The sequence below is a fragment of the Hippoglossus stenolepis genome, chromosome 17, assembly GCF_022539355.2.
Source record: "Hippoglossus stenolepis isolate QCI-W04-F060 chromosome 17, HSTE1.2, whole genome shotgun sequence".
NCBI lineage: Eukaryota > Metazoa > Chordata > Actinopteri > Pleuronectiformes > Pleuronectidae > Hippoglossus > Hippoglossus stenolepis.
This window is the reverse complement of record NC_061499.1, coordinates 6,531,551-6,558,281: the sequence shown is the minus strand read 5'-3', so window position 1 is coordinate 6,558,281 and position 26,731 is coordinate 6,531,551. Positions and strand designations below refer to the sequence as shown.

The following is a 26,731-nucleotide window of genomic DNA, read 5'->3' as shown; positions in this document are numbered from 1 at the left end:
TTCTCCTCAGTAGCTGCACTCACCGAGTTGATGTTGAGATCATAGGCTGTTTATAAAGACGGACGACGTGTCTCCACTTCCTCTGACTGTCCTGAAATGAAGCAAAAATATCTCCGATACTAACATTTGCTGCAATGATGTCATTTAGAGCCCGAGTCAGAAGAAGTGATCAAAGTGCTCGACCATTCATCAGTCAGTCTCAGCTGTCAATCCAATGTTTCTCCCTGTTTTTGTAGCATCAAACAGTTAATAAAAAACCCAAATGACCAATTATCAATGTGAGAAGAATTACTGAAAATGACAGAAACCATCTTTTCATGTGTATTTTGACTTTTTTGTTTGGTCCGTGTCCCATCTGCTAACATGGAGGAGGCACGCCGTCCTGTCGTCCGTCTTCGTGGTCGAGATGTGGGATCATGGAAACATCCAGACAAATTTCAAAGAAACCTTGAGATCAGCCAAACTTATTATTATCGATATTTTGACATCTTCTTCACCTTTTAAATAAGGTTTTTTCAGATACACTTAATCTCATCATCTGGCAGCTTGTGTTTCTTGCCACGTCCGACTTCCACGTAGGAATTTTCCAATGTCGTCAGATCTCAGCACCCGTTCCTCTGGTGAATAAAACGTTTGGGAAGTTTTCTTTCTACAGCAGCACTTTGTCTCTATAAAGAAACATATTTGAGAAGGTTTTATTTCAATCTTATTTTAAAAAGAAAGTTTAACAAGTCCAAAGCCGATCAAGAAAGAACATAAAAACTTATTTTGAACTTCACCGCAGCGTTCTGATTTACTGGAGAGTCTGGAAATGGTGCAAATTGTTTGTGGTGCAGTTCGCCTGTTGTCTGGTGTGAAAAACAATCCACTCTGCAATCCCTCAAAGTTGATGGCTATGAGCGATTGTAATCTTAAAATGGAAAATGTGTTGCAACTGTAAGCCCCAGAGACTTGTCTTTTATCCCGAGCAGCTCTTTGAAATACCCACCCAAACCCAAACAATGCTGTCAAGTCAAAGCACCGGTCCCAAAACGACCCTAAACATGTGTTCTTTAGATCCCGGCTCCTGTTCTGTTGTCACACAAGCATGCAACATGGACACCTGCATTCAATCAGTCCAATACACACACGCACACACACACACACACTAGCACGCATTCCTCTGTGGAGCGCGCACACACACACACACACAAACACACACCAGCCTCCCACCCCCACACGACACAACAGTCACCCCCGGCTCTCACGCATCTCATGTTCTCCCCATATTATGTTCAAATGGACACGCATAATTGCGCTGGCGTGGTTTGTTGTTTTTGTTGGCGCTTATCGACAGCCCCCATGATGACTCCGTCAGAGGTGATCCTTGTTGCAGCCGCCGCAAATCTACATCGCAGCGCTCGCAAATATGTTGTTTCTGTGCGGTCCCATCGCGGAGATGGAGTGTTTGGGTTTTAGAGAGGAATAAAATGTAATTTGAGTAATTGTATAATAAGTGCAGGTCGTATGTTTTTGCGATATACTGCAAAATGAGTAGCTCTGGGGCCCAAGGTAAATGCGTGTTGTGCAGTTATTTGCACAAGATTACTTTTTATAGTGCTTATTGTAGTTTTTATAGTGTGACCGTTCCCCCTGTCACTTCTGGTGGTAAAATGAAGCACCGACAGACAGCTACACCTGCACTGACGCGAGAACTCGCCCGTCTTTCTAACACCTAAACGAAAAAAACACCTCTAATGACATTGCAGCTGTGTAGTGAAACGTTAACACAACCACCGGTATTTAACATTCACTTTTTTTCTGTTTCCCACAAGTCACAAAGCGGAACAAGTCAATACCAGACCTGCTTGCTTATGTCTGCCTTTATTTTCCTGCTTGTAAGCATGAAATTTCTGTGGGGGCCGTAATGTTTCGAGCGTCTCAACTACCCCGAGTAACCTTCCTCCAGGAACTCACTTCCACAAGTCATTTGAGGTGGGGTGAAGTTTTATAAATAAAGCTGTGGCTTGTGGTGGCTAGCGGACTCTATATGCTCTGTGTATGTACGTTAGCCGGGGCACAGCATGTGGCTAACAAGCTCCTCTGCGATCGTGTTTCCAAACAGAAACGCTGGAGGCTTTCACCATCGGATCCGGTGCCTACATATAGATGTTTAAAGCAGGCTAAAAATGAAGGTCAACCACAGAATGTGAGGGAAAACAACAGATGTTAGCTCGCGTCGCATGTACATGTGCGTACAGTACATTCACTTTCACCAAGAGCCTCTTTCAGCAGTGCAGGTGATCCTAACTTGAAATATGTCGGGCTTATTATTTTAAATTCAGTCCTACACCTTTGGTTTCATTGTTGAAAGTCATTCAATCGCACTGTGTTCAGGATGTTAATTTGTGTTTTACAAACCGTATTTCAGATGTCTGAAGATTTTGGTGCAACCGTATAGTCAGGGGCGAATCCAGGGGTGGCCCAGGGGGGGCACTAGTCCCAACTGAAATCTGATTGGCCCCTGAAGTACCCCTGTCCTTTCAGTTGTCTTTTTTTTTAAATAAACTAGTCACTTACAAACAATACTAGGAATACTAGCAATAAATATGACAATTTGTTAAGAATTTAAATTTTCTAAGCTTTTTTGAACACAAGGAACAATTTTATAAAATATACTTAATGGTTTGTGGCTTTGCTCAAAGCTACAGAGCTAATTGAAACAAGGACTGACTTAAATGTGCATCTTACTCAATCAGGAATTGTAAATTGATGTTGGACATGTAATTGGCCGCTCTGTGTAAATTGCTGCCCCTTAATGGCCCCTGATCTAGAAAAATCCTAGACTCTGCCTATATTCTAATGTAGTCTTTCTCTCCCCTCACCATTTATCAAACAAGATTTTCTGTGTGACTGTTTGTGTGCGTTTCTCCTTTTATTTTCTCTTTTGTGTCTTTTTCCCCTCGTTGTGTTTAGCGGCTCAGGTTTGTGTTGCGACTTAGAGCAGCTGAGTTAATGGAGAACGTCAAACCAGCTTGTAGCGCTGCCTCGGCTCTGACCCGTGCAGATTGTGGAGTGACCTCGGTGGCGCTGCCCTGAACCTGCAGTTGGAATCCAATCTCCTCGCTGGGATATGATGCATGTTTTAGCGGTCTGGTTTGATAACTTTGCCCCCCCCCCAGCTGCCTCCTCCAGAGTGTCCATCATTCCTCTAATAAAGCCTGGTTTGTTTTCACCCGTGATGACCCAGGTTAGGAGGGTTTTTTGGGCTCAGTAGCAGCAGAGGCTCATTTGTTTAGTCACAACATAAAGCCTTTCGTTAATCAATAGGAAAATGTGCTACTCTGAATCGCTGAATTACAATTAAATCAATAAGACCTCATTATATTGAAATTACCATTTTAGATTTAGCACCTTTTGAAGAGGGTTGATTTTATCATCTTAATATTTTCGACCCTCATCTTGCGGTTTAGGATCACGATTATTCTTCTTCCAATTACAAGCCGGGGAGGAAGAAATCGATGGCTACAGACAAGTGACATTGTTAAAGCATTAAAGCTGAAATCACACAGGACACGATAGCCCAGTTGTTTAATGAGTCATCCAAAGGAAGCACTTCTCCACACCTGTTTGTTTCCTCTCCGTTTGGGGCCTTTTCTCGCTACGTCCCCTTCGGTGGTAATTGTCTGGAACGCACCAGCTACCCCGTCTCACGCTGAGATGCCTGAGTGCCGTTTCAGATCGCCCCCTGTAATTCGATAAAAGCGAAAGCCAAGGAGGGACGGAGGGCGGCAAACTCCCGAAACTGCTCGAGAGTGGATCGTCAGCAGACTTTCAAGGTGGAAAGCATCAGTCGAAGGTCTTTCTCTTTTGCTCTCCGCCTTCCTTTTGTCTTTCTCACTGTCGTTTATACTTCCTGTCTCCCACTTTTCAGCTGTTTCCCGGCAACACCTCTTTACTTGAGCCTCAGTGGAGAGGAAACAGTACGAAATGTTATATTAGAACTATAGTGACCAACATAATCGTGGCTATCAGTATCAGTACACACATTCATAAATAATAATAATCCTTATTATACTCTTGCTTACACACACGTTCACACAGAGTCTATCTGATTTGGTTATAAGCTGCGTTCGCAGGCTCAACTTACATAAATACAAATAAGTGACACTAATTGCAATCGGCCCAACAATTCACATAAATACAGGAGAGTGCAATAAAAGACTCTCTAGTGTTTCTCCTGCTGGAATAATTTTACAACCAATTAGGCGACTGTCAGATTTTAACTAAACAAAACATGTTGTTTGGGTGATTAAACTCTGTAATGTATTATCGTGTGGGAAAGGCTAATAGAGTGTGTAGACACACAAGTAGATTTTATGAGAGAAGGTAACACCAAATGCTCCAGTTGACATAATTGACAAGAAGGTTAAACAAACAAATGATCAAAATCTACAGCACGTTGTCACTGCTGTCTCCATAGATGAAAAACAAGCCCGTGTTGCATGCTGCTCCAGCACTAGGAGACCATGGCTTGCTCTGCTTGATGCTGGACATTCATTTAACGTGAGCTTTTTAAAGCAAATTCAACCTGAAGCTCTTCAGAAAAACTCGGCAGAATTGTTAGGATGAATAAAAAGACATCCAAAAGAACAGAGGGGCTCGTGAAGAGATGTTTTGTTCATGAGAAAAATAGAAAGGTTGTAAGCAGAGATGAATTGAACAGATTTAGCATTGAAGTAACTTTTTGAATGATTGGAAGTTGGAAGTGTTTGACAGATAAGTTAAAATCAGATGCATTCAGGATATTTTAGACCAAGCACAATGAAATTCAGTGTGGAAATCTAGTTTGGATCTTGGGGCAGAGAGCGTCGGAGATTACAATCAGACATCAGCGACCTGCTGAGCGTCTTCAGTATATTTCCACTGAGAGTAGATGCTTGTTCTGTGATGGCTTGAGGATTCAAAATAAATGGTAAAAAAAAAAAGAGAAACGAGTAGAAACGGGGGTGGTTAAGGGGTAATTGCTTTAATTAGCAAAAAACAAGGAGGTGTAGAGAGCAGACAGAAGTGACATAAAAGTTAAGATGTGTATGTGTGTCTGTTAGTCTGTGATTTTATTTTGTTATTCATGAGCCCTTCAGTTGAGTAGTTGGTTGAATATAATAGATTTAATTCCATCAAATTAATTGCCTAAAACATTACAACTCTTCATCACATTGATTCATAAGTGCTTTAAACTCAATATCATCAACCAGAACTCCCAGTGCAACCAAATATTTTTTAAAGAATAGTTACCTCGGTGCAGGAACTGGTCAAGGACAAGGACACCTGTTACTCATTTTCTCTTTTATGAAGCATCTGATGCAAACTCCATGTTGCACCAATAAATAAATGTATAACACATTTGCATAATAAATACAGTGCAAAACATATTCTCTAAAGCCCGCAGGCAGTGATTTCTGACTGCCGAACAGACGTCATTGCATTATGCAGTGGCAGCATCATCATCGACGCGCACACACACACACACTCTCAAGGTGTCCCTTCTTACCTCGGGGGCCCAGTGACACTCCTGCTCTGGTAAGGAGCAGGAATGGGAGCCGGCGGTGGTTTTGAAGGGTGAATATATGCCGCCGCACTCTCAAAGCATGTAGAAGGCAGCCTGGTTCCAGCGCCTCGTACTGTTTGCTCTCGCACGCGAAGCCTCTGTGCTCCAAGGTGCTTCTTGGATTTCAGGAGGGGCCTTTTAACTTGAAACCAAAGAGAGGCAAGTCAATTCTTTCTCAGAGAGAGAGAGAGAGAGAGAGAGAGAGAGAGAGAGAGAGAGAGAGAGAGAGAGAGAGAGAGAGAGAGAGAGAGAGAGAGAGAGAGAAATATACGGTTCTGAGAGTATTAAGCCTGCCCGTGTTTTGAAGGTGATTTTAATTATTTGCAATCTACAAATTGGATAAATGCAGTGGGTGATTTTTTATTTTATAAACATGCATTTGTGAGGCCCAAAAAAAAAGGTGAAAGAAAGACAGACAGGATAATGCACGGTATTAGATTACAACTTGCAACACTGGCTACCCTCAAGGTCAACCAATTCATTCCTGCTGTAGAATTTATTGCCTGGTAGTAGCTAAGGCAATGAGGTGCTATGAACCTTGAGCTCATGTCTATATAGTAGGTCTTCGCCTTAAACGATATACACGTGTGTGTGTGTGTGTGTGTGTGTGTGTGTGTGTGTGTGTGTGTGTGTGTGTGTGTGTGTGTGTGTGTGTGTGTGTGTGTGTGTGTGTGTGTGTGTGTGTGTGTGTGTGTGTGTGTGTGTGTGTGTGTGTGTGTGTGTGTGGTGTTGGGGGCACGAGTTAATGTCCCCAGGACCATCACCTCATCATAAATACTGTAAGACTTTGAGATGGTGCCAATGGGCCATAACTCGTGAGGAGTGACAGCAGTGCTGCGAAATTAGGTGCCCATCAAATGTGACTCCTGGCGATTGTCAGTGCTGAAGATGTATTAGACGGCGAAGGGGATCTGCTTTGTGCGGCAGCCCCTGCCTCACCGGATAACACAGCGATCATTGTGCGTGAATAATTGGATGCATCCTTTTGTTATTATTTTTTTCTTCTTCTCCGCGCTCTCTCTTTTCACCAGTGGGCTGTTTAATGTCGCCGGATTGTCAAATACGTCTGTTGCAGAGAAAAAGCAGCGAGACCAAGACTGATTGTTTTATGTGAATGATTTTTTATTTCTCTCTCTCTCTTGCAGAATTGAAATAATTTAGAGCAGTTAAGAAAGGAGTGGGACTGTGGAGAGAAGGATATATGTGGATATTGTGGCACAACGGGGCTTTTAAGTGTGTTGTGATTTAGTTATTTATTGTTTTGCTGCGGGGAACGAGGCGAGGAGCGAACGCTGCTCCCTCAGATGTCTTTAAATAGAGATCCTGACTGCCTGCTCGCCTGCTTGCTCGTACGCAGAAATGGCCGGTTCAATCTCCGCTCGGTAATATACATTAGCCATGGTGGCGTTTGTCACCGGAATAGCCTAAGTGCCCTTTAGCTGACATTAGATCCAGTGTTTTCTACTCTGTCGCTCCCTTGTTTCCGGAAAAAAACCAGTGGGCCGAAATAGTTTGCTCGTACGAGAGCGGCGCTTTGCTCGTTTATCAGTGCACCTCCCTGTCTGGAAACCAACAACAACAAACTCATATTCAATGACTTCTAATTCTGAGCTCAAGCTTGAATACAGATATGGCACAGAGATGATGTCCTTTACTGTCTTCGGTTTCTCGTCTCTTCTCCTTTTTCCCCCCCTCCAACGTTTTATTCCACCCTCTGGGTTTTGAGAAACCAGCAATTTCCACAGTCGGAGCAAATATGCAACAAGCTGCGTGCGTGTAAGATGCTTGTTTGGACTCTGCTGTGGCAGCAGGACAACAATACGACAGCTCACGAATAAACAACAGATTTACCGCGTTAATTATTCAGCATCACATTGACGATATTTTTGTATCAACTCAAAACAAGTCTAGGTTATATAAATGATTAAATAACATGAATAAGGAAAAAAAAACATTTATTTTCCTAGATGAAAATGAAGAAAAGATGTATATCTATTTATTTTACTTTAACAGTAGAAATTGACAGAAGAAGAAAAATGTACTCCCTTATAAGGAAAGCCGGCATGTTTGTCCTGTAAGAGATGAGGATGTAATGCAGCAGGACGCAGACAGCCTGGTCCTATGGGATCTCAAAGATATTAAACTGACTGCAGTTTCCCAAAAGGACAGAAAGTTAAATAAGACGGCGTCGTCTGCCAGCGAGTAAAGCTGTTTGTCAGTTATCAAAGTTTTGGCTAAATCCATCGTCTAAAATTAGTTGAGGGAAGTAAAAATAGGCTCCTTGTGCTGAAGTCTACAGATTCAGACTCTCAAAGTTTTTATCAGCTCTTTATCTCTTTTACGAACCACAATCAGGAGTCAAAAATAAGTCTATAATAGATAAATGTTGCGTTTTTACAATAGTTGAACAGAGCTGGTGGGCGAGACTCGACCTGAAGCCGCCCATTCCCGATCTGCACCGTTTCCTCCTTCGTCTGACGTGAGTTGTTTACTCGTCTAAACTGTGACTCAGCCTCATTATCTGTTCTCGCTGCTCTCCACCTGCCGTCCAGCTGTAACCTTCACCACAAACTAAACATCAAACATGTCTATTGACCGTCTGTCGCTTGACCTGCTTTTCTTAGTGTTTACTTTAATTGCGTCAACCCTCAACAGTTTACTATAGTTCCACTTTGGAGACTCGCACAGATTAATAGATCGATGAGCCGTCGGACGAGGATCTGATCTGATGGGATCGTCGTAGTGTTTATTATCAGCCCGCATCGAATTAATTATGCGTCTCCGGCACTTTTGTCTTTCTCAACCATAAACTGAAGGAATGCCGCCCTGGCTTGGGGACAGCCGTCTGTGTGTGGTAGGCCTCCGAAAATTAATTTTAAAAACCCAGCGTGAGGCTCATTGTGATGGTAATGGTCCATCCATGGCTGCGGCCAGAGCCCTTCATATTCAGCCCCCACAATGACTCTCCTGTCTTGGTATTTAAGAGGTGGTCCGCTGCTGGCAGACGACCGAGCCAAGGAGTTTCCTGTTCATGTGGTAATCTGTGTGACGGTACAATTGAGCGAGCGCCGTTCTCTCGGAGCCACATTCAGCCAGAGAATGGAGGGCCACACACCACAACAATAACAGTGCGCTGCTATCATCTCGTGAAAAGTCTCCAATGGAGGGTAAATAAATAGTTTAGAAAGCTTTTAGCGAGCACAATAGGCCAGACCACCGCTGATTTTCATCTTTGATGTCTCCTCACAATTTGCCCTGGCTTTTGAAAATATAATGTGAGGCTGGAACAAGAATGTAGAAGCTCATTGTATTTTGCTCTGAAGGAGAGGAGTCTTTTGCTAGTGAATAAAACACATGTGGGATCATTTTCATCAGGCGAGATTTGCATTTGAAACTAGAATGTCACTCAGGAGAGGACAAACCTCTGCTAAGGCCCAACAGTGCCCTTATGAAACCACCTTTAAATTCACCATGTCCAGATTTTTATGTGGATCTGTCCCCTAAACATCCCTAGTCCATGAATTATCATCTGAGAAAATGTTTCCAGGACATGGGAAAAAAATCCTGTATCCGCACACAAAAATTGTATTGGTTTTTACATGATCAATAATGTCCTTCCACCAATTTTCATGGTAATGCCTCCAGCTAAAAGGCTCTACGGACCAGTCACTGTTTTTAAATCCGTTGAAAAAGTTTGAGCATCAGACTCGAGGGTGACATCATGAAGAGGAAGGAAATAAAAAATCCAAAAGCAGAAAAACAACTATGCTGCTCGTACTTCCTAATAAAAAAGCGCTTGAGCAATTATCAGTGGGAGGAACCATTAGCGTCCTGTTTGACTCATCAAAGCATTTTGAAACAGAAAATTGCACAACTTTTCCTGAAATGTACAGTCGATGTTAAATTAGCCTCCTGAAAAGCTTTGTGAGTAGATAGTGAAGGCGTGGAAATCACAAGAGAGACTCATTCTTTACCCGTTCATGCCCATTGAAACCAGACTGAAAAAGCACATCAATAGATTGTAGACCTTGACTTTCTTCTCGTCAACCTCCCATGAAGTGGAAAAGGAAAAACAAAATGAATGACTTCAGCTACCTTTGAAGATACCGACGAACCCGATGGTATCACTGTCGAGTTTGTTCTAACCTGCTTGAACCCAGATGGCCTGTGTTTATCTAAACTGGCTGTGATCCCGCACCGTGCCCAAGTGTTGCATGCATTAAACTCCTCCGGCAGCCCGACAAGAGCCCAGCAGGCCAGAGTCACTGAGGCAGGCAGTCAGGCAAGAGGGAAACATTACACCATTACACTCACCTGTTCCACAGCCATGGTGACTTATCTCATGAATAAATCACACTACCAAGGTCCGGACAACTCCAACACTGCACCTCTTCTCTTTTGGCACACGTCTGCATCCCCTATATATCTTTCTCCCACTGTTACCTCTCTTCTTCTTCTTCTCTCTCTCCTCCTCCTCCTCCCTCCTTATTTCTCACGTCTCTCGCTCGAGCTGGCGGCCTGGACAGTGCTCACTTTATTTATCACACAATTGTTTCACTTTTGGATCAAGCTCCACACCCGCACTGATTGAACCCTGCGTGTGAGAGCTGGGAAGCACAGTTCATTCCCCCCTTTTGGTTTCCAGTAAGTCAGGGGATTGACAGCCAGGGATGCTCTGCCCAGAAGAGGCCGAGTCTCCCTCCTTCAAATCACTCAGAGGAGCGAGTCTGACGAGTCCCTAACTCAGCGCTCAGGCCATCGTGCCAAACCAGCAGAAGCACTAAAAGCACCTTCTTTGAAAGTACAAACTAAAATAGACTGACGGACAAGGGGAACCAAACAAATAAGGGTAGATGTAGGTTGGAGCTTCCTCTTTGATGTGAAAACTCATTTTTTTCCCCCAACTCATCCCTCTTAGTTTGACATATTCAGGTGCATATTCGGAGGCAGGAGATGCAGAGTTGTTTCTACATTGACCCCGAGTAAAGCAATCCTCTCCACAGCCGTCTGCCAGTGACAGCAGCTTTGCAGTATGGGAGCTTAGGCCCGAGGAGGCAGACGGAAACAGGGATTTTTGTGTTGAGTAATGCTGATATTCCTTCAAGGGGGATGGCTGCTTAACACACTGTACAGAATCTGGCGCGCCGTCGTCTTTGGCCTACTAAACTCTGCTCAACACTATGTAAAAACTCCCCAATGGCTGTTTGACGAGGAGGAGGAAGGGGGAGAGACACGGGGAAGAGAGAGGGGAGGGGAGGGGGGTGCTAGAAGGAGAAATGGAGGACGAGCAGCCAGATGAGGATTGGGATGGATTTAAAGACAGATGAGAGGCGACTGGAGGGATTGGGAAGGTAAGGAGAGGGTGGATGGAGGACCAACAGGGGATGGATTCGGTTATGGAGGGTTAGAGAGAAACAGAGGAGGGAGATGGTTCCACAGTGGTTCAGCAGGGAAAGCGGTTCAATGTAAGGTTGTACAATAAGCTGTGAGGAATCTCTGATCCCTCGGATGTGAGTGTTTTACACTGTGATTTAATGTTTAAGTCTGGGCGCTTCAAGTCATTTCAGTTACTGAAATAATAAACTTGCAGAAGAAATGAGCCAAATTAGATTTTATCCACAACAAAGTGACTGAACATATTTTTGAATGTGTGTCCAATCCGAGGTTGAGGTCTCTGAAGGACGTGTATAAAAGGTTGGTGTTTCATACTGTCTAGCATCAAAGAAAACAAAAACCAAGGTAGTTTCAAGCTAAATACGTCACTGTGACCTTTAACTAGTGAAATCTAATCGGTTTATCTTTGCTTCCAAGTGAGCCTTGGTACCAAATATGAAACCATTTCCTCAAGGTCTTCCTGAGATGTTCAAATCTAACCAGTTCATCCTTGAGTCCCACTGAACATTTTTACCAAATTTCAAAACATTGCCTCTCGTTGTTCTTGAGATATATCGTGTGCACAAGACGTGATGTGACAAGTAAATAATCTAAACAATGATGAGGATTTCCATATCCTATAAGTTCCATGTATCTTTAATGTGTGTTTAACATAGTGTCTTGATTGTTTGATCCATTATCTACAACTTGTAGTGGCTCGATGTAGTTATGTACTATTTGGTCCTATCCACTAACATGGTAGAGGCAGGATTTATAACTTACACAGCAGCCAACCACAAGGTGGCGATCAAAACACTTTGGCTTCACTTTTGGGGAGCCGTTCATGTTTAAATACAGTCTATGTTTAAAATGCACAGTCCTGGTATATGAATATCTTTACCTGCTTATTAACTTATCCCGTCCAATAGTACAGCTGTAGAACCAAGTATGACAAACCCTGCATATCTCTGGTGTTGTTGCTTTCTTTACTGGAACTTAACGTCTTAACTCGCAAAAAGAAAATGTTGGCCCGACTTTATTGGGGTTGAAAACAGCCATTAAAATGGATTATTCCATGTCCTGTAATCTAACACTGCACCTAGATTGTGTTTCCAGATGTAACAGCAAATATTAGGATGCAGTATTTGTTTTGGAACACGCTGAAGATAATTGTAATATCTTGCTCTTTTACCCCTCATTTGAAAAAGAAAACATGCTTGTTGGTTTGATTGCCTGCTGCTGAACGACCTTTTCTCCAAACCTCATTTACAGCTCGCCTCGCGATTACAGAACGGATGGATAATGTACCATTTAAAGGCCATTTTGTTTCCCCACAATAATGTTTTTGTTTTTTTTGTTGTCATAAAGGCAAAGAACTTGCTACCTGATTTACTTTGCGCCTCATTTACATTAATTTGCGTCTGTGCAGTCAGAACGTATAAGCGATAACCAGTAAGAATATGAGCTAAATCGACACTGAATTATTCTGTAATACAAGTCTGTTCAGTACATTATCGAGTGCTTAAACATCAGCATCAGCACCTCCCCCCCCCGCTACTGCTTGTGCACCTGATTTCTCTGGCTCGGATAAAGACGGCGCGCAGTCTTGCTTGGTTAGGATCCCTGTGCAAAATCCCTGGATATGTTTTTCAGATGTACGTAATAAAATAACCCTATAAAGCACCACAACCCGAACCGTTCCTCCGTTCCCCGGGCTGATTTGTTATGGCTGTCTCAAGCCTGCCTGCCACAACAGCGGCTGGTGTTTAGTGCCAGTATTTAGTCTGGCAATTGTCAGTGACGCTTCAGTGAGTTAATTCCTCTGGGGCCAAAAGTGACATTCCGGACCCCGTGCAACTACTTTGCATGTGAAAGAAACTGAATATTCAGAGGGAGAAGGATGTGTGTTCTCTCCTGTGCATATTTCTGTACTATCTGCATTTGATGTGAATATTATCTCATTCTCTTTGTGTGGTTACATTTATTTATGCTATCAGTGGGTATGACGCCTCTACATTTTGTGTGCCTGTGCCAGTTTGCTTTAGTTTATCTGTTTGTTTCTGTTCTGTTTGTGTTGGTTAATCCACCTGTGTGTACTTTCCCTGTGTGCAGCACATATTTAAAGGCCAAATCGCACAGGACTGAATTTCCCCCACCCGGATAGAAGACATTAATATATGTTCACACATTAAAGTGTGGAATAGAGACGATAATACAGAAAACATCAAAATAAATGTTGCCCAATGCACCTGCATAAATCATGGAAATTAAATAATGTGAATAAATAGATTGAATTCTGTTAACGCTGTTTGTTTTTACAGATATATTAGAATTTCATCGACCTTAATAGCCATGATTTTCACAAAATGAAACAAAACCAGCTTAATAATAAACCAACCAAGAAAACGTCACGTATCAATCACCTGAGACAAAAACTCACACGTTTAAATCAAATCGTATAAGTAAAAATCCACAGATTACAAATAGACATATACAAAAATTAAACATGGGCTTTATTAGATTTAAATGAAAATATTAAAACATATGAATATTGTCCTCATATCGACCTGATTGTTATTAGCCGTGTCCCAATTCAGGGGTTCACACATCCCCCTGAAGGAGGCAGCCTTCGTGGGATTTCTTTGATTTCATGTATTTCCATCTCAAGTTTGTCCCGCCCCCTTTTGGCTGTCACCTAGCAACAGGGCTGCAGTGGGACAGGAAGAAGAAAAAAGTGTCATTGTCCATTTTGTTTTTTTTAACATTACCTGTTTGGTTGGGTTGAAGCGTGATACTTTGATATAAAAGTGTAAGAATAGAACATTTTAATCTTGTCGCTTGCAGCTGCCAGTATCTCTTTGAAAACTATTTGTTTTTGTGAGACACAGCCAGTGATGATATTGTTCTTTATAATATAACAGTTATTAAATACTTTATTAAAATAAAAGACCTTCCCTCCCTTGCAGCCTGTTGCTGTTATACAAACATGTCGTTTTGAATCTGAAGACTGAAAAATGACAGAATTCTTTAGCGTGTAAAGTGAATCCACTGTTAGCACGAGTAATGTTCACATTGCTCGGTTACACAAACAGTATGTAGTCCCCTTTAACATCAGGCTGTGGGCACATAGTCAAACATGCACACTGAGGTCAGCGTCAGGCTGTAACTCATGTGACTCGGCTGCTCTGGACCTTTGAGCCTATGCGCTGCTTCTGCACCAATTACAGCCTTATTTATGAATTTGAGCACAGATGACCTTCTGGCAAGAGGAGACATAAATTTGTTTGTCTGCACAGTGGTGTAACAAATGGCGTCCTGGGACAGCTCAAGCTTCCTCTCTATCAATCTGTCCCCTGTCTCTCTAGCTCTCTCCTCTTCTCCCTCTGGCATTCTCCACACCTCAGCAATAACTCTCATCAACTGGTCAGACGGTCAGTTATCTCGTCAGTCGTTAAGAAGAAGCAGTGAGTCGAACGAGTCAGTCTTCCCGGGCTGTCGAAGAAAGGCCAGTGAGGATATGGTTAATCTTATAGTAGAAGTGGAGGGGAAAAGGGAACGAGCCTCACAGTTGTGTTCTGTGTTATTCAGTCTCTGTGTTTCTGGATCTTCTCTTGCTGAAGCGTGTGAGAACATTTCAGGGCGCGATGCCAGCCCCGTGTGCGTGACTGGATGGGAAGACATTTGTCTCGGTGAGAGACAGGTATCGCTGAAAAAGAGCTAACCCCTGCGCTCTACTCCCCTTTCACACGGCCGTCTGTTTGTGCGTTCACTTCCTGTGAAAAACATAACTGACTCCTGAAGAATGTGCCCAATTAGAGACAGAGAGTGAGGGGGGGGGGCCTTCAGAGTGCGCTCGCTGTGGCGGCTGCTCTCTCGCTCTGATATCTGGTGATGTTTTACGCACAGATCGAGGTTCATAGTGAAACTGTGTCCAGAGGTCTGTGGATGGAGGCGTGTCCATACGGCGTAATGTTCAAAAGGCTGGAAATGCATTAAAATACAGTGACGAGGCTCAGTGAAACGAAAGAACACACATTTATTGTGACGTGTTCTATCTATCTCTCTTTCAGTCTATCCATCCATCCATTCATCCATCCATCCATCCTTCGGGCTTTCCAGCCATCCGTCTGTCTATACATCCATCTGTCCCTCTGTCTGGCCATTTAGCCATCGTGCTATCGTCCATCCATCCATTCATCCATCCCAGATTTGAAGATTTGCCTCTTTCATTCTGTACTATTCCATTGTAAATAACAGTTTTTAGTTACTTTTTGACTGTTGGTCAGAGATGGTAAATAATCTGAAGTTTATGCTCTGGAAAGTTGATGGTAATTTTCCACTTCGTTCACAAATCGTATAGATGAAATAATTAGACCACAATTTCGCTCGCCCAGCTCAGAACTGGGACCCGCCGATCAATCTGTAACCAGTATGATTATCTGTGGAGCCACAGTGTGACAGTCGATCAATTCCGAGGTGGTGGTTGCCAGTTTGGGTTTAAGTTGGACATCAAGGTTTTTTTTTTTTTCTTCCTCTCTCTTTCCACTATCTCTGTCGTCCTCTGTCCTTCCCTTGCTCCGTCTGCACCCGAGCATCTCTGCCCTCCCACTCCCTCGCTCCATCCATCCTGCAGTCTCCACTCCCACACTGGCGAGCTTGCAAACAGACCCAGCTGGCCGTAATGATGACAAATCAGCCCAAATATTTACGTCCATCGAGTTTCACTTTGGCTCTGCCCACGGCTCGCTCCCTGCTCTTTTATTTTTTACAGATCTCTCTGCGTCGGTCCCCGCAATTGCCGCCAAACCGTCGTAATCGCTCTCCACAAACACACTTCAGCCCCTTTTATGTCACCTAAACACCGGCTGACTGTTAGTGTTCGCAGAGAATATCAAGTTTACGGTCGTTAGAGGTCTGATATAAACACGGCCAGCTCACGGTGTGTTTATGTAGATTTTTTTTGTGTGGGCTTGTAGTGACCGACCTGCTCTGTAAACGTGTTGTGCGTTTCATCTTCTGACAGGAAGTGTGTGTTTGTCCCAGGTCTGAGTCACTTTGCTGAAACTGAACTCGAGGACCTCACTGAGGGAGTAAGTTGCTTTAAGTGACGTGTAGGAAATGGATTTTTAAACAGTTTGAGCTGAAAAGCCAGTTTGTTACAACTACGCTTTAATTTTAAGAAGCCATGTCTAATGTGCATTTCTTGACTGATTAAACTCAAGATTTTAAAAGTGTAAAGCATCGCACTGTTAAATTTTTAATCTGAGAAGAAAGAAAGATAAAAAATATGTCTCTGTACGTTTCAGAGAAATAATTTCTATATTTTGTTCACGTCAATTTATTTGAGTCAGTACCATGAGCAAACTGTGAGAAGCAAATATCACCCTAGTGCCTCCACCTCCGTTTTTATATAATGATATGCATTGCATCTACAGAAAGTATGATCAAAAGTAAACTACAGAGGAGTTTTATTATGAAAGGTGTTTCAAGCTTGTCATTCAAGTACCAAATGAGTATATATCAAACATAAACGGTTGAAGATGTAACAATTCTTCTTTAAAATGTGTAAAAACCATTAGACATATGTTATATATTCGTTGACTTGTGTACTTAGATTATCCAAAATATTTCCAACAATGCTCAAACCCAGAGAAATTTAATTCAAGGTATCGGGACATATTGGTCGTCTTTTAATCGCTTCATATACGATTTACCCAAAGGCTTTGTCCTTCTATTCTATAACTTCCGGACCAAACGACAAATGACGAAGGAAAAACCCACCGTTAAAGAAATGGATCACGACTACTCATCGTCATTCACTGTTTAACGTGAATAAAACTTTATCCATGAACATGGTTTGCACCTGAAGTAGATTTTCATCAAATGGTGGTGAAGACAACAGCTCCCATGATCCCACGCTGCTTCACAACGCTCACAACTAGGTCTTTTGTTATTGTTAAAATCCTGAGTCGTAAATGTAAATCTAACATTTTATCAGAGCCACATCTCCCATTTGCATTAACTTTTTTAAGCTTGTGAGCAGTTCAATCTCTGTGTCAATTTGTAATAATATCAGAGCAGTATTACGATATGATGCCTTCCTCTGCAGATAAAAGTCTTATTGAAGAAAAAGTTTGTTTCTAGGTCATTCACTTGCATTGTTGTTCCTTGCACATACTTATTTTTAGTCTTTTAAACTGTGGTTATTCGAGACTAATTACCGATCCCACCGTGCTTCTCTGGATGAGAATTTAATTCTGATAAAAGAAGTGTAAATCAATGAATCAGCTAAAAGGCAATGCACCTTTGGTCCCCAGATTTACAAGCGCTAATGGCGCCGCAGTTTTCCAATGAATTACATTATCTTCTGACACAAATGCACCATTTTGTGCAGATCTACTGTAGTAAAAATGATGCATCTCAGACCCACCACTATTTCCCCATTATGTCATCCCCTCGCAGATAAAATGGACGACTCTGTGTTCTAAGCGATGCGGCCACATAAAGCATCTCCTGTTTACCTCCATAGCTCTTGTCCTCACTGTCAGATAACATATATGTATCCTATCTCTCTCCCTGGTGGGAAAAGATATGGTCTGTATTTTAACTCTGGGGGCTGTGGATCCAGACTCATGGGTCCTGACACGGAACACAACATCTCACTTATCTGCCCCAAAGAGGAAGAGAGAGGGAGAGACAGAAAGAATGGGAACGGGACTCAGTAGAGCGAATACCTCCACCAAGGACAGAACAGTCCCCTTATGAAACCACATTAAAATTCACTAGATCCACATTATTATTTGGATCCGCACAAAATTGTGCACACACTCAGAAATATCAGTCCCCTTAACATGCCTGATTATTTTTTCATCACAATTATTCCCTAAGAATGTGATTTAAAAAAAAATGTATTGGATTCTTCCTTGGCTCGTGTCCCATCCTCTCACCAAATTCCGTGGAAAACCGTTGTTTGTGTGCGATCTTGCCCACAAACAAACATACAAACCAGCCAACAAACTAGATTGGCACTCAGGAGAGTACATACCTCCACCAAGGCCCAATAGCCCCCTTAAATTCAATCAAGCCAAACCAAATTGCACACACTCGTACGAACCGGCTCCTTAAATATGCCTACAAGATCCATTAATTACTCCCAGGGAAATCAGTGCAGGGAAAGAAAGTGACAACACGATTCCTGCATCCGTGCTCTGATCCTGATCTACACCAAAATTAAAGAGGTTCTTCCCTCACAAATCTTTTTTGCTTAACCTTGCTTTCAAGCGAACCAGTAAACAAACGGACGGCACTGAGAACCTAACCTCCCTGGTGGAGGTAATGAAATAGCTGGAAGGAATAAGACGAGTATAAGAAAGCGAGGCAGAGAACCAGGAGGAAATAAAGAGCCCCATCTCCTGCTTTCAAAGAAACAGAAGATGGAACAATCAGCATATTTAGAATTGCCCCCCTGCATTGTCCACAGCAGTGTTGGCTCACCAGCATCTCACAAGGCTTTTTGTTTTTATAGAGGGAGAAGGCCAGCAGACTGTTGGAACCACAGCGAGAATTATAAATTACTTTTATATACTTTAATCCGTCTTATTCCTTTATTCACTCCAACTTTTCCCCTCTTCTTCTTTTTTGGGGGGGGTTTGGCTCCTCTCTCAGGCTTCACGTAGCTTCACCTCCTTCATACCTGCACCTCTTTCCCCTGCTTCTTTCCCTCCTCTTCTCCGTTCCTCCTGCACAATCTCCCCCCTTGCAGCCAGAGCATTCTTTTGTCTTCAATTAGGATGCATTTGGCTGTAAAATAAACAAAAAAAGTACCGTTGCATTCCCAGGTGAGCCGGGGGATGATTTGCTATTCACTCCTCTGGCTGTGGGTTTACCTCGACAGACAAAGAGTGAAAGAGCGAGGCGTGGAGACGAGAGGCAAAAAATAAAGGAGGACGGGCAATCGCTCTCTTCCTCCCGTCTCTCAGTGTCCCTCCCCCTCTTCTCTCCTCGGCATTGAGATGCAGCCGCCGCTCTCAAAACACATGTTTAAGGGCTAAAGGTTTGGAAGCAGCAATCCAGGATGGATGGGGGATTTGTGTTCCCCTCGTGCTTGAAGGCTGTTGTGAATGCAGCCGACCGCCGAGCTAGCTGTTAGTTCTGGCAGTTGGGAAGCGATGCCTCTGGGACCGTGCTTGTCTTTAAGTGTCTTTGCCAGCATGAATTAATGGAGGATAAACTGAGAGGCTTTGTTCTTCAATTTAAGGAGACGGCTTGTCATTTTTTTTTTTTTTTTTTTGGCAGTTTTTTTTCTCACTGTGTGTGTGAAACAAACAAATAGAAAAATCGCACAAGCACCCTCCTGCATGGTGACAGCTGATGTGGAGTGGTGGTGCACAGGCCGCAGGGGGGGTTTGGGTTGGGTTGGGTTGGTTTACTGGTATCGACAGCGCGGCCTTGTCTGGCCCCGTGCCAGTGTAGAGCTGGTTCTCGCTGGCTGCTCCGGCCTCCTATAAATCAGGGCCAATTACCACGCTGGTGCACAGCCGCCTCTCCTCCAGTCGCAGCCCTGCCCTGCAGAGGGCAGGGAGGAAGGGAGAGAGGCAGGGAAGCCACAACCCTGCTTTCGTTCCAATTACTGCTTGAGCTTCTCTGTGTTTACTCACATGGAATGGTCTCGCAATTTTTATACAAGCAGGAAACCACTTTATCTGGGGATATAATCAACTTGGGAAAAAAAAAGGGAAACCCAACTTAGCAGGTGCTGCCTGCCTGGAATTTGAATGCGTTACGTGATTGAAAAGTTAAATTCGACTTTTCCCAGACTTCATTCTTTCTCAGCTCTCATTTCTAAAAGCCACCTTTTCCCCCCTTTTAGATAAAGTTATGGATTAATTATAAGAAAATTGGCCTATTTCCAAAGTTAAATAAACAATTTCAAAATCCCTCGGGATTATCTAAAAACTGCATTCTCACAGAGCTGCCAACATCACTCACAGAATGCAAAACAATTTAATACAAGGTGCAGATGCTGTATGGAGAGAATACATGAACAATGCACAACAACAACACGACACACACAGAGCCAGATCAGGTAAGTAAGTATTATTTTCAGTGACAGACAGGGTGCGTTGTCCTTAGAATGTGCAGCGCAGCGCCGTGCGCCCTCAGCCTATGCAACGTACGCCAGATTTATCATCCTCACTTAATACACTCATAAACATTCCCTGGCATGTCACCGAGGCTGTGAACCCCGCTGCACGACTGGCTCGGTAAATTGGGCCTGTGTAAACCATTCTGCTCGTCTAAAATACAGTGCAGCAAATTGAAATCCCCGGTAAGCCTCTGTAGCAGCGTGTCACAGCTGGGTAGGGAGGAGGGAAAATGGAGCTTTTTCTCATTTACCACCTGGAGATTTTTTGAAGTGTCATAACCAGCTCTTCTCCCACCCCCCTCCTCTACTTCTCCCTTTAAACTCTTCTTTATCCTCTTCTTCTTTGTTCCTCTTTTCTTTCTTCTCAATCCTTCCTTCTCCCTCCGCTCTGTCGCCGAAACGCGCTTTGTCAAGTGCTGTATTCAATCCTCATCATTCTGACACATGAGGCCTGTATTTATTATATATTTGAGAAGCCGGATATTACAGGGTGACAGGCTGAGGGTAAACAGAGTCACGAAAACCGTCCGGAAAGATAAACAAGCTCAGTTGTTAACCTCCAGTGGGGCGAGCAGAGGAAGCGGAGAGAAAACTAGATTTAAAACTAAAGAAGGGGGAAACATTTTGTGGTTGTGTGTGTGTGTGTGTGTGTGTGTGTATGTGTGTTTTCTAATTTCTCTCATGCATGTTCTAGCTCAAGCATGTATATACACACATTACCCTGGACAGGGCTCATTAAAATGGCAGAATTTGTACATTTCTCCCGTATGTACAATTTTCAGGAGTGGTCCCGGTATTTTGTCAATATTAAAATAAAAGCAATTAACCATTAAATCCACTAAGTCGTTGGGAATGTGAGAAAAAACCCACTCGGCTCTTCCCACCTTCCAGCAGTCTCCGCTGTTCTGAGACCTTCGGCACCCACTCCATCCTTCAACCCCATGGGAGGGAGGGGGGGGTCTTCCGGCTTTTTTCTTTCCCCTTGGACAACCCTGCTCTCTGCCCTCTCCCCTCTCTCCTCTCCCCTAACACTGTAAGTAATGAGCTGCTTCTGACCCTCCATGCCTCATTGTGTAAGATTTGAGCATCTGACCTTAAAAAATGAAAGCAAATCGATAGGGCGGGACACATGAATTCCAAAGCCCAGGATGCAAGCCAAGCCTGGAGCCGAGGGAGGCGGAGGAGGATAAGGAGGAGGGCTGTGTGAATATTACTGAAGGGCTAAAACAAAAAAAAAAGAAAAGAAGGAAAGCTTTTGAAATGAGAGAGAGGCTTTCAATTAACCTTCAGCGCCGGCAGTAAGTCTGTGTAGTGTCTCCTGTTTGTACTGCTGGATTTGTATGTGTCATGCAGTATGTTAAGTACTGTGTGTATAATTTAAGCTAAAGTGGACCAGGGAGGAATAAAACTAAGAGGTGAGGGGAGGAGGAGGAAAAGGTGAAAGCCTCAAAGTCGATGCTTGAACTACAGCTGTGCATGTTCCTGTGAGTGGGAGTAAATAACTCCCATGGAGCTCTCAGGAGATTAAGATTCTTCTCTTCTCCGGCCACAACATGGACTCATGAGCGACTGGAGACGGCTCCTCCATTTCTTTCATTGAAGCCGATGAATCCAGGGCTACCGAAACAGTGTGAGACGTCTGCTGGTGGAGGAGGTGAATTGGAATGTGTGGGTGAGAAGGTGTGTGTGTGTGTGTGTGTGTGTGTGTGTGTGTGTGTGTGTGTGTGTGTGTGCAACTTGAGACTCCATTTGAGGACAACAGCATTTGAAGTAGATTCAAAACAGTTTTATTTGTATAGCGCCAAATCACAGCATGTGTCATATCAAGGCACAATTCCCACAATGAGCAAACAAAGGAAGAAACCTCCAACAGAAGAGATGCTCTATAGTACATATACGTCATATTAACCTATACAGTTATAAGCTCATACTATAGATTAGTTTTTGTTGTTTTTTTTACCACTCACAGACGTTAGGGGTGATTTGGGGTTAAGCATCTTACCCAATAACACAACTTGTTGTACAGACTGGAGGAGCTGGGGATTGAACCAGCAACCAACTGGTTAGTGGATGACCGGCTCCACCTCCTGAGCCACAGAGTTTTTATATACTATAACCACAGGTCTTTTATAGCCATATTTCAGTTAGTATGTCGACAAGAACTTTAATATTTCATCTCCAGGGATCTGAGAGACTTTCTATCCCTGCTCTGAATTTACTGAGGCCCTCTGACCTGACGTCCTCCACAGACTGGGACTGGTCTTGATTTAGCTGATACTTGAGTTGCCTCAGAGGACCAACAGCAGCTCTGGGGATGGTTCACTGTACTTGACTGTATGAGCGACTGTGTGAAAAAGGTGTTATGTGGTGTGGGTGGGTGTGTGTGTGTGCACTCTTGGATGATGTGTACAGTGTGTGTGCGTCCAGCACAGCGAGCGGCTGCCCATCAGTTCCACTTAGCTCAGCGTGGTAATTAGCTGGCCATTGATGGACGTGGCTCCCTCTTCACGCTCTAGGGACCCCGGCTCTTTGTCTGAGGAGGGGAAGGCGACACGCTGGCATGGCACACACGCTTAAAATAGCGCATCAAATCAGCCATGCTCCGGCAGCCGCTGCTAACGTGTAGGGTGGATTGGGGGCTATTGGTGTGTGTGTGTGTGTGTGTGTGTCCGTGTGTGTCCGTGTGTGTGTGTGAGCAACCCTGCTGCTGTGTTTTTAAGGCAAAGTATGAGGTCTTCAGGTTCTCTCTGGGGAGGGTGAAGGGTTAACATGGTTAACTGAAGCTGGTGGTGGTATTTATTCATGTCCCCCTCTCACCCTGACCATTTATTCTTTCTCTGTTTCATCCATCACTCACTTACTTTATTGCACTGTGCATCGTCTCTCTCTCTCTCTCTTTCCCTCATCGCTCACTCCTCTCTCCAAGTGTTTCTTCTCTCTTTCTCTCTCTCTCTCTCTCTCTCTCTCTCTCTCTCTCTCTCTCTCTCTCTCCGCTCATGCCCACAGGGCCCTGCTTCTCTCTTCCTGTCACTTTGTGCAGTGTCCCTGCAATAGAGATATAAATGGGCTGTGAGCAGGGGGCCCTGACTCCTATACCATAAATCTACACTAACAGCACAACAGGCACATGAGCAGAGCAGAGGAGGGGAGAGAAGGAAAGAGAGGGGGAGAAAAAGAAAGTGTGGGGGGGGGAATCATATAACTAATGTATTTTGAATATATTTATGATAGAGATTATACTGGGGGGGGGATAGACATATTGAGATGTTTATGAAATAGGCTGGAGAGGATTACTGTGTCAAGATATCACACCCATGGAGGTGTAAATTGTTTTACAGTGAGATGAAATTGGTTTTGAGGGTATGAATAGTAAGCAGGAAGTTGCCATCACTTAAAACTGTTTATAAGCTGCCGGGTGCCTCATGAACCCTAATTTCACACATTCCCCCCGGGGGAAAATGTTTACTTAAGATTAAAGTCCCGAGGTTAGTTAAAAAAAATGAACACCCTGAAAATGAACCAGTGGCTTTTTACTGCATCACTGGGTGTTAATGACGCCATGAATTCTCATTGTGTGGACTCCTTGTGTCTCCTGTCACGGGACAGATTTTCCCAAGGATGGAACAAGAACCTAGTGGAAGTTTAGTTTAGTCAAGAAGACAAGAAAAATGTTACCTAGCCGTGCTTTGTTATTTGGCGCTGGCTCCTCATCCCTGATCTTGTGTCTTCTCTGTCCTCCAGCTGCCCGTAATTGTTTCTGTCTCAGAATTCTACTGTTTTCACACCTTTCACTCACCATGTCTTAAAAATTAAACGTGTAATTTGGTTATTTGTGCTGAATCTTTCCCCTTCTCTCTGTTCTCTTCCCAGCAGCCCTATGCTCCACCCCCTCATCCGATGGCTCCTCCCAGCCCCAGCACCAACAGCTGCAGCCACGGAGGGGCGGAGCAGCTGAGCAAGACCAACCTTTATATCCGAGGCCTGCCACCCGGGACCACCGACCAGGACCTCATCAAACTCTGCCAACCGTAAGTCCTGGGAACCATTACAGTTAAATGCTGCGTTTGTGCTGTCACTCCTGTCAGTGCCACTTTGTAAATCTCACCTTAAGTAGGGGATTTAATAGTTGCATTCTTACGTGGTCTACGTGGCCATTATATGCTTCTCGTCACTGTAGGTATTAAACAGTGCGTGGAGCTCCCAGCTCAGTGCAGCCAATATAAATGTCCGCACTGATTTATATTATTCTAGAAACTTGAATGTTTCTCCATACATTCCACAGTAACGTTAGTGTGAGAAAAAAAAAAAAGATCATTTGTCAATTATTATGATCGTGTCAGTGATTTCCTTCATTGGAAAGTGGATATTGGATGTAATCGTTATGAGAGAAAAATCGAATCCAAAGACACTGGAAGTCCTAATTTGAGCTGTCATCTTTGAAATAGACAGTATTTCAAGTTGAAAGATGATGAAGATGTTTAACGAAGAGGGAAAACTTCTCTGTATCTTGTCTCGCAGTCGAAACAAGTGGAATAGGGGGAGATTCCCCCGACAAGATCATATTTCAGTAAGTCGCTGAATAAATAGCTGACAGCCCGGAGACACAAGAGACATTTTGTGCAGATGATGTTGTACTTAGACGAAGATGGAAAACCAATTTGCGTTTGCGAAGCAGTCGAAAGAATTTACAGTGGCTGTAGCTCATGGGCGTCAAACCGCGGGAGTGAACAGCCAAGTCAAATGTCAAGCTAAGCAGATCCACCTGGACCCCAGTCGCTGTCGGCTCAGTCTGTCTGTCGTTAAAAAAATCGTTCTCGTGATTAACTAAACCAAACAACTGCTCTCACTTTATTTTTTGGACAAGAGTACAAGCCCGTATTCAGGAGTCCACATAGATATGTTCATGCATCTGCGTTTCTGTGTGTATTTGTAATAAAACATCACATAAGGTAAACAGTGCAGTAAAAAAAGACGTGCACAGACTCCACATTTGTCCTTGTGGTAGCTGTACAGTATATACACACAAATGATATATTAAAGGTCTTAAATGACAAAGTGATCAAACTAACACACTCGCCTCTCGCAGGAATGAAAAAGGGTCCATGTACTATACCTTCCACACCCCATTAAACCGCTCCCAACTGTGTGTATTTTAGAGACACACAACGGCACTCGTAAAAAATCTGCCAAGTGCTCTTGATAGAGCAAACACACACACACACACACACACACACACACACACACACACACACACACACACACACACACACACACACACACACACACACACACACATGCACACATGCACACATGCACACCTGCCTGCACACAGCTTAATAAGGCAGAATAAAGCTTAGATTGGACCACCTCCCCCAGGAATCACAGACCAAGACCTCATCAAGCTGGAACACACAGTCACGGGGGCTTTCACTCTCTCTCTCTCTCTCTCCCCCTCTCCCTCTCTCTCTCTCTCTCCTGGTCTCTCTCTCTCCTTGTCTCTCTCTCCTTGTCTCTGTCTCTCACACACAATCACATACAACCACACACACACACACAAGCAGCTTTGTTCGGCTCCATTAGGCCCTTTCACTTCTAAAATGGCGAAAAAGGGGGTCAAGATCATTAATGGAGACAAGGCCAGCAGATTGTGAAATACAGGCCATGAGCGAGTCTGTCTAGTTGCATAACCTTTCCTTGGCCATATTTCCAGAAATGTCTTGGTCAAACGCGGCCAATTATTCAATGATCCTTTGGAGACAGGAACATGCTGTCCAGTGTGTTTGGTAATGCTCCCGGTTACCATGTCATAAGTCATGCATTTATTCTTGATACTGACCCATCGGAATTCCATTAGGCTGACAGGCGGACCGATAAGATTTGGAAAAGCACTCAGCATTTTGGCATTGCATATCTCTTGCTTAGCTCCAGCATCCACTCTGTTACACTGAGTTGAACAGTTTCAATTTCATTTCTAATTCCATGTGATCTTGAATGTTTTGAGCAATTCTGTTTAGAAGGGCAAACCAAGTCGGAGCTTATGTAAAACACCCGGGGAGTCTGCATGTTTGTGAGTCTAGATTTGCATTCTAATATATAGCCTTGCTCCCGCCGACTCTGTGTGTTACTGCTTGGATCTGTCGTGCTGTCCTCTAGTGGCTCAGCTTTTTCCACGGCTTCCTCTGTCTCTCTCTCTTTTCTTACATTTCCCATCCGTCCCTCTGTGTGTATCGCCCGCACAATAGCCCCCAAGGTTGCTTGAGGTGTGCCAGTGAAAATCCAGTGCCACTGAAACTTTAATTAGCCAGACCGTGTTTCAGTGGCTGGCGGGTGGCAGCATTCAAGAAAAGGTCATGCAACTGTTCTGCAGTCTGCAGCACCCTTGGTTCCCCTCAGGTTTTTTTATATATATATATATATATTTCGCAGATGCCCGCTCCCCCTACAGCACCCAGCACCCCCCCTCCTGGCCCTCAGCCCATCAGCTCTCCCAGGGAGACTCTCTGTTAAACATAAACGCTCACTAAATGCACTGTAGTTTTAGGAAAATGAGAACTGGGGGAGTTTCAGTCACATTAGCTGGCCTAGCAATTTTTCCTCATCACTATCTATCGGCTCTCTCGAGG

At 43.7% G+C, this 26,731-nt stretch overlaps 1 protein-coding gene across 3 annotated transcripts in view; it reads left to right on the top strand.

Annotated features, from left to right (window-relative positions):
• Window positions 1-26,731, top strand: part of rbms3 (RNA binding motif, single stranded interacting protein) — a 260,118-nt gene that overhangs the window by 87,188 nt on the left and 146,199 nt on the right. For all 3 annotated transcript variants that reach the window (XM_035182376.2, XM_035182377.2, XM_035182378.1), the window contains one exon: window positions 23,979-24,136. In XM_035182376.2, coding sequence (XP_035038267.1) covers window positions 23,979-24,136 — 158 coding nt within the window. The remainder of the gene's footprint in view (window positions 1-23,978; window positions 24,137-26,731) is intronic.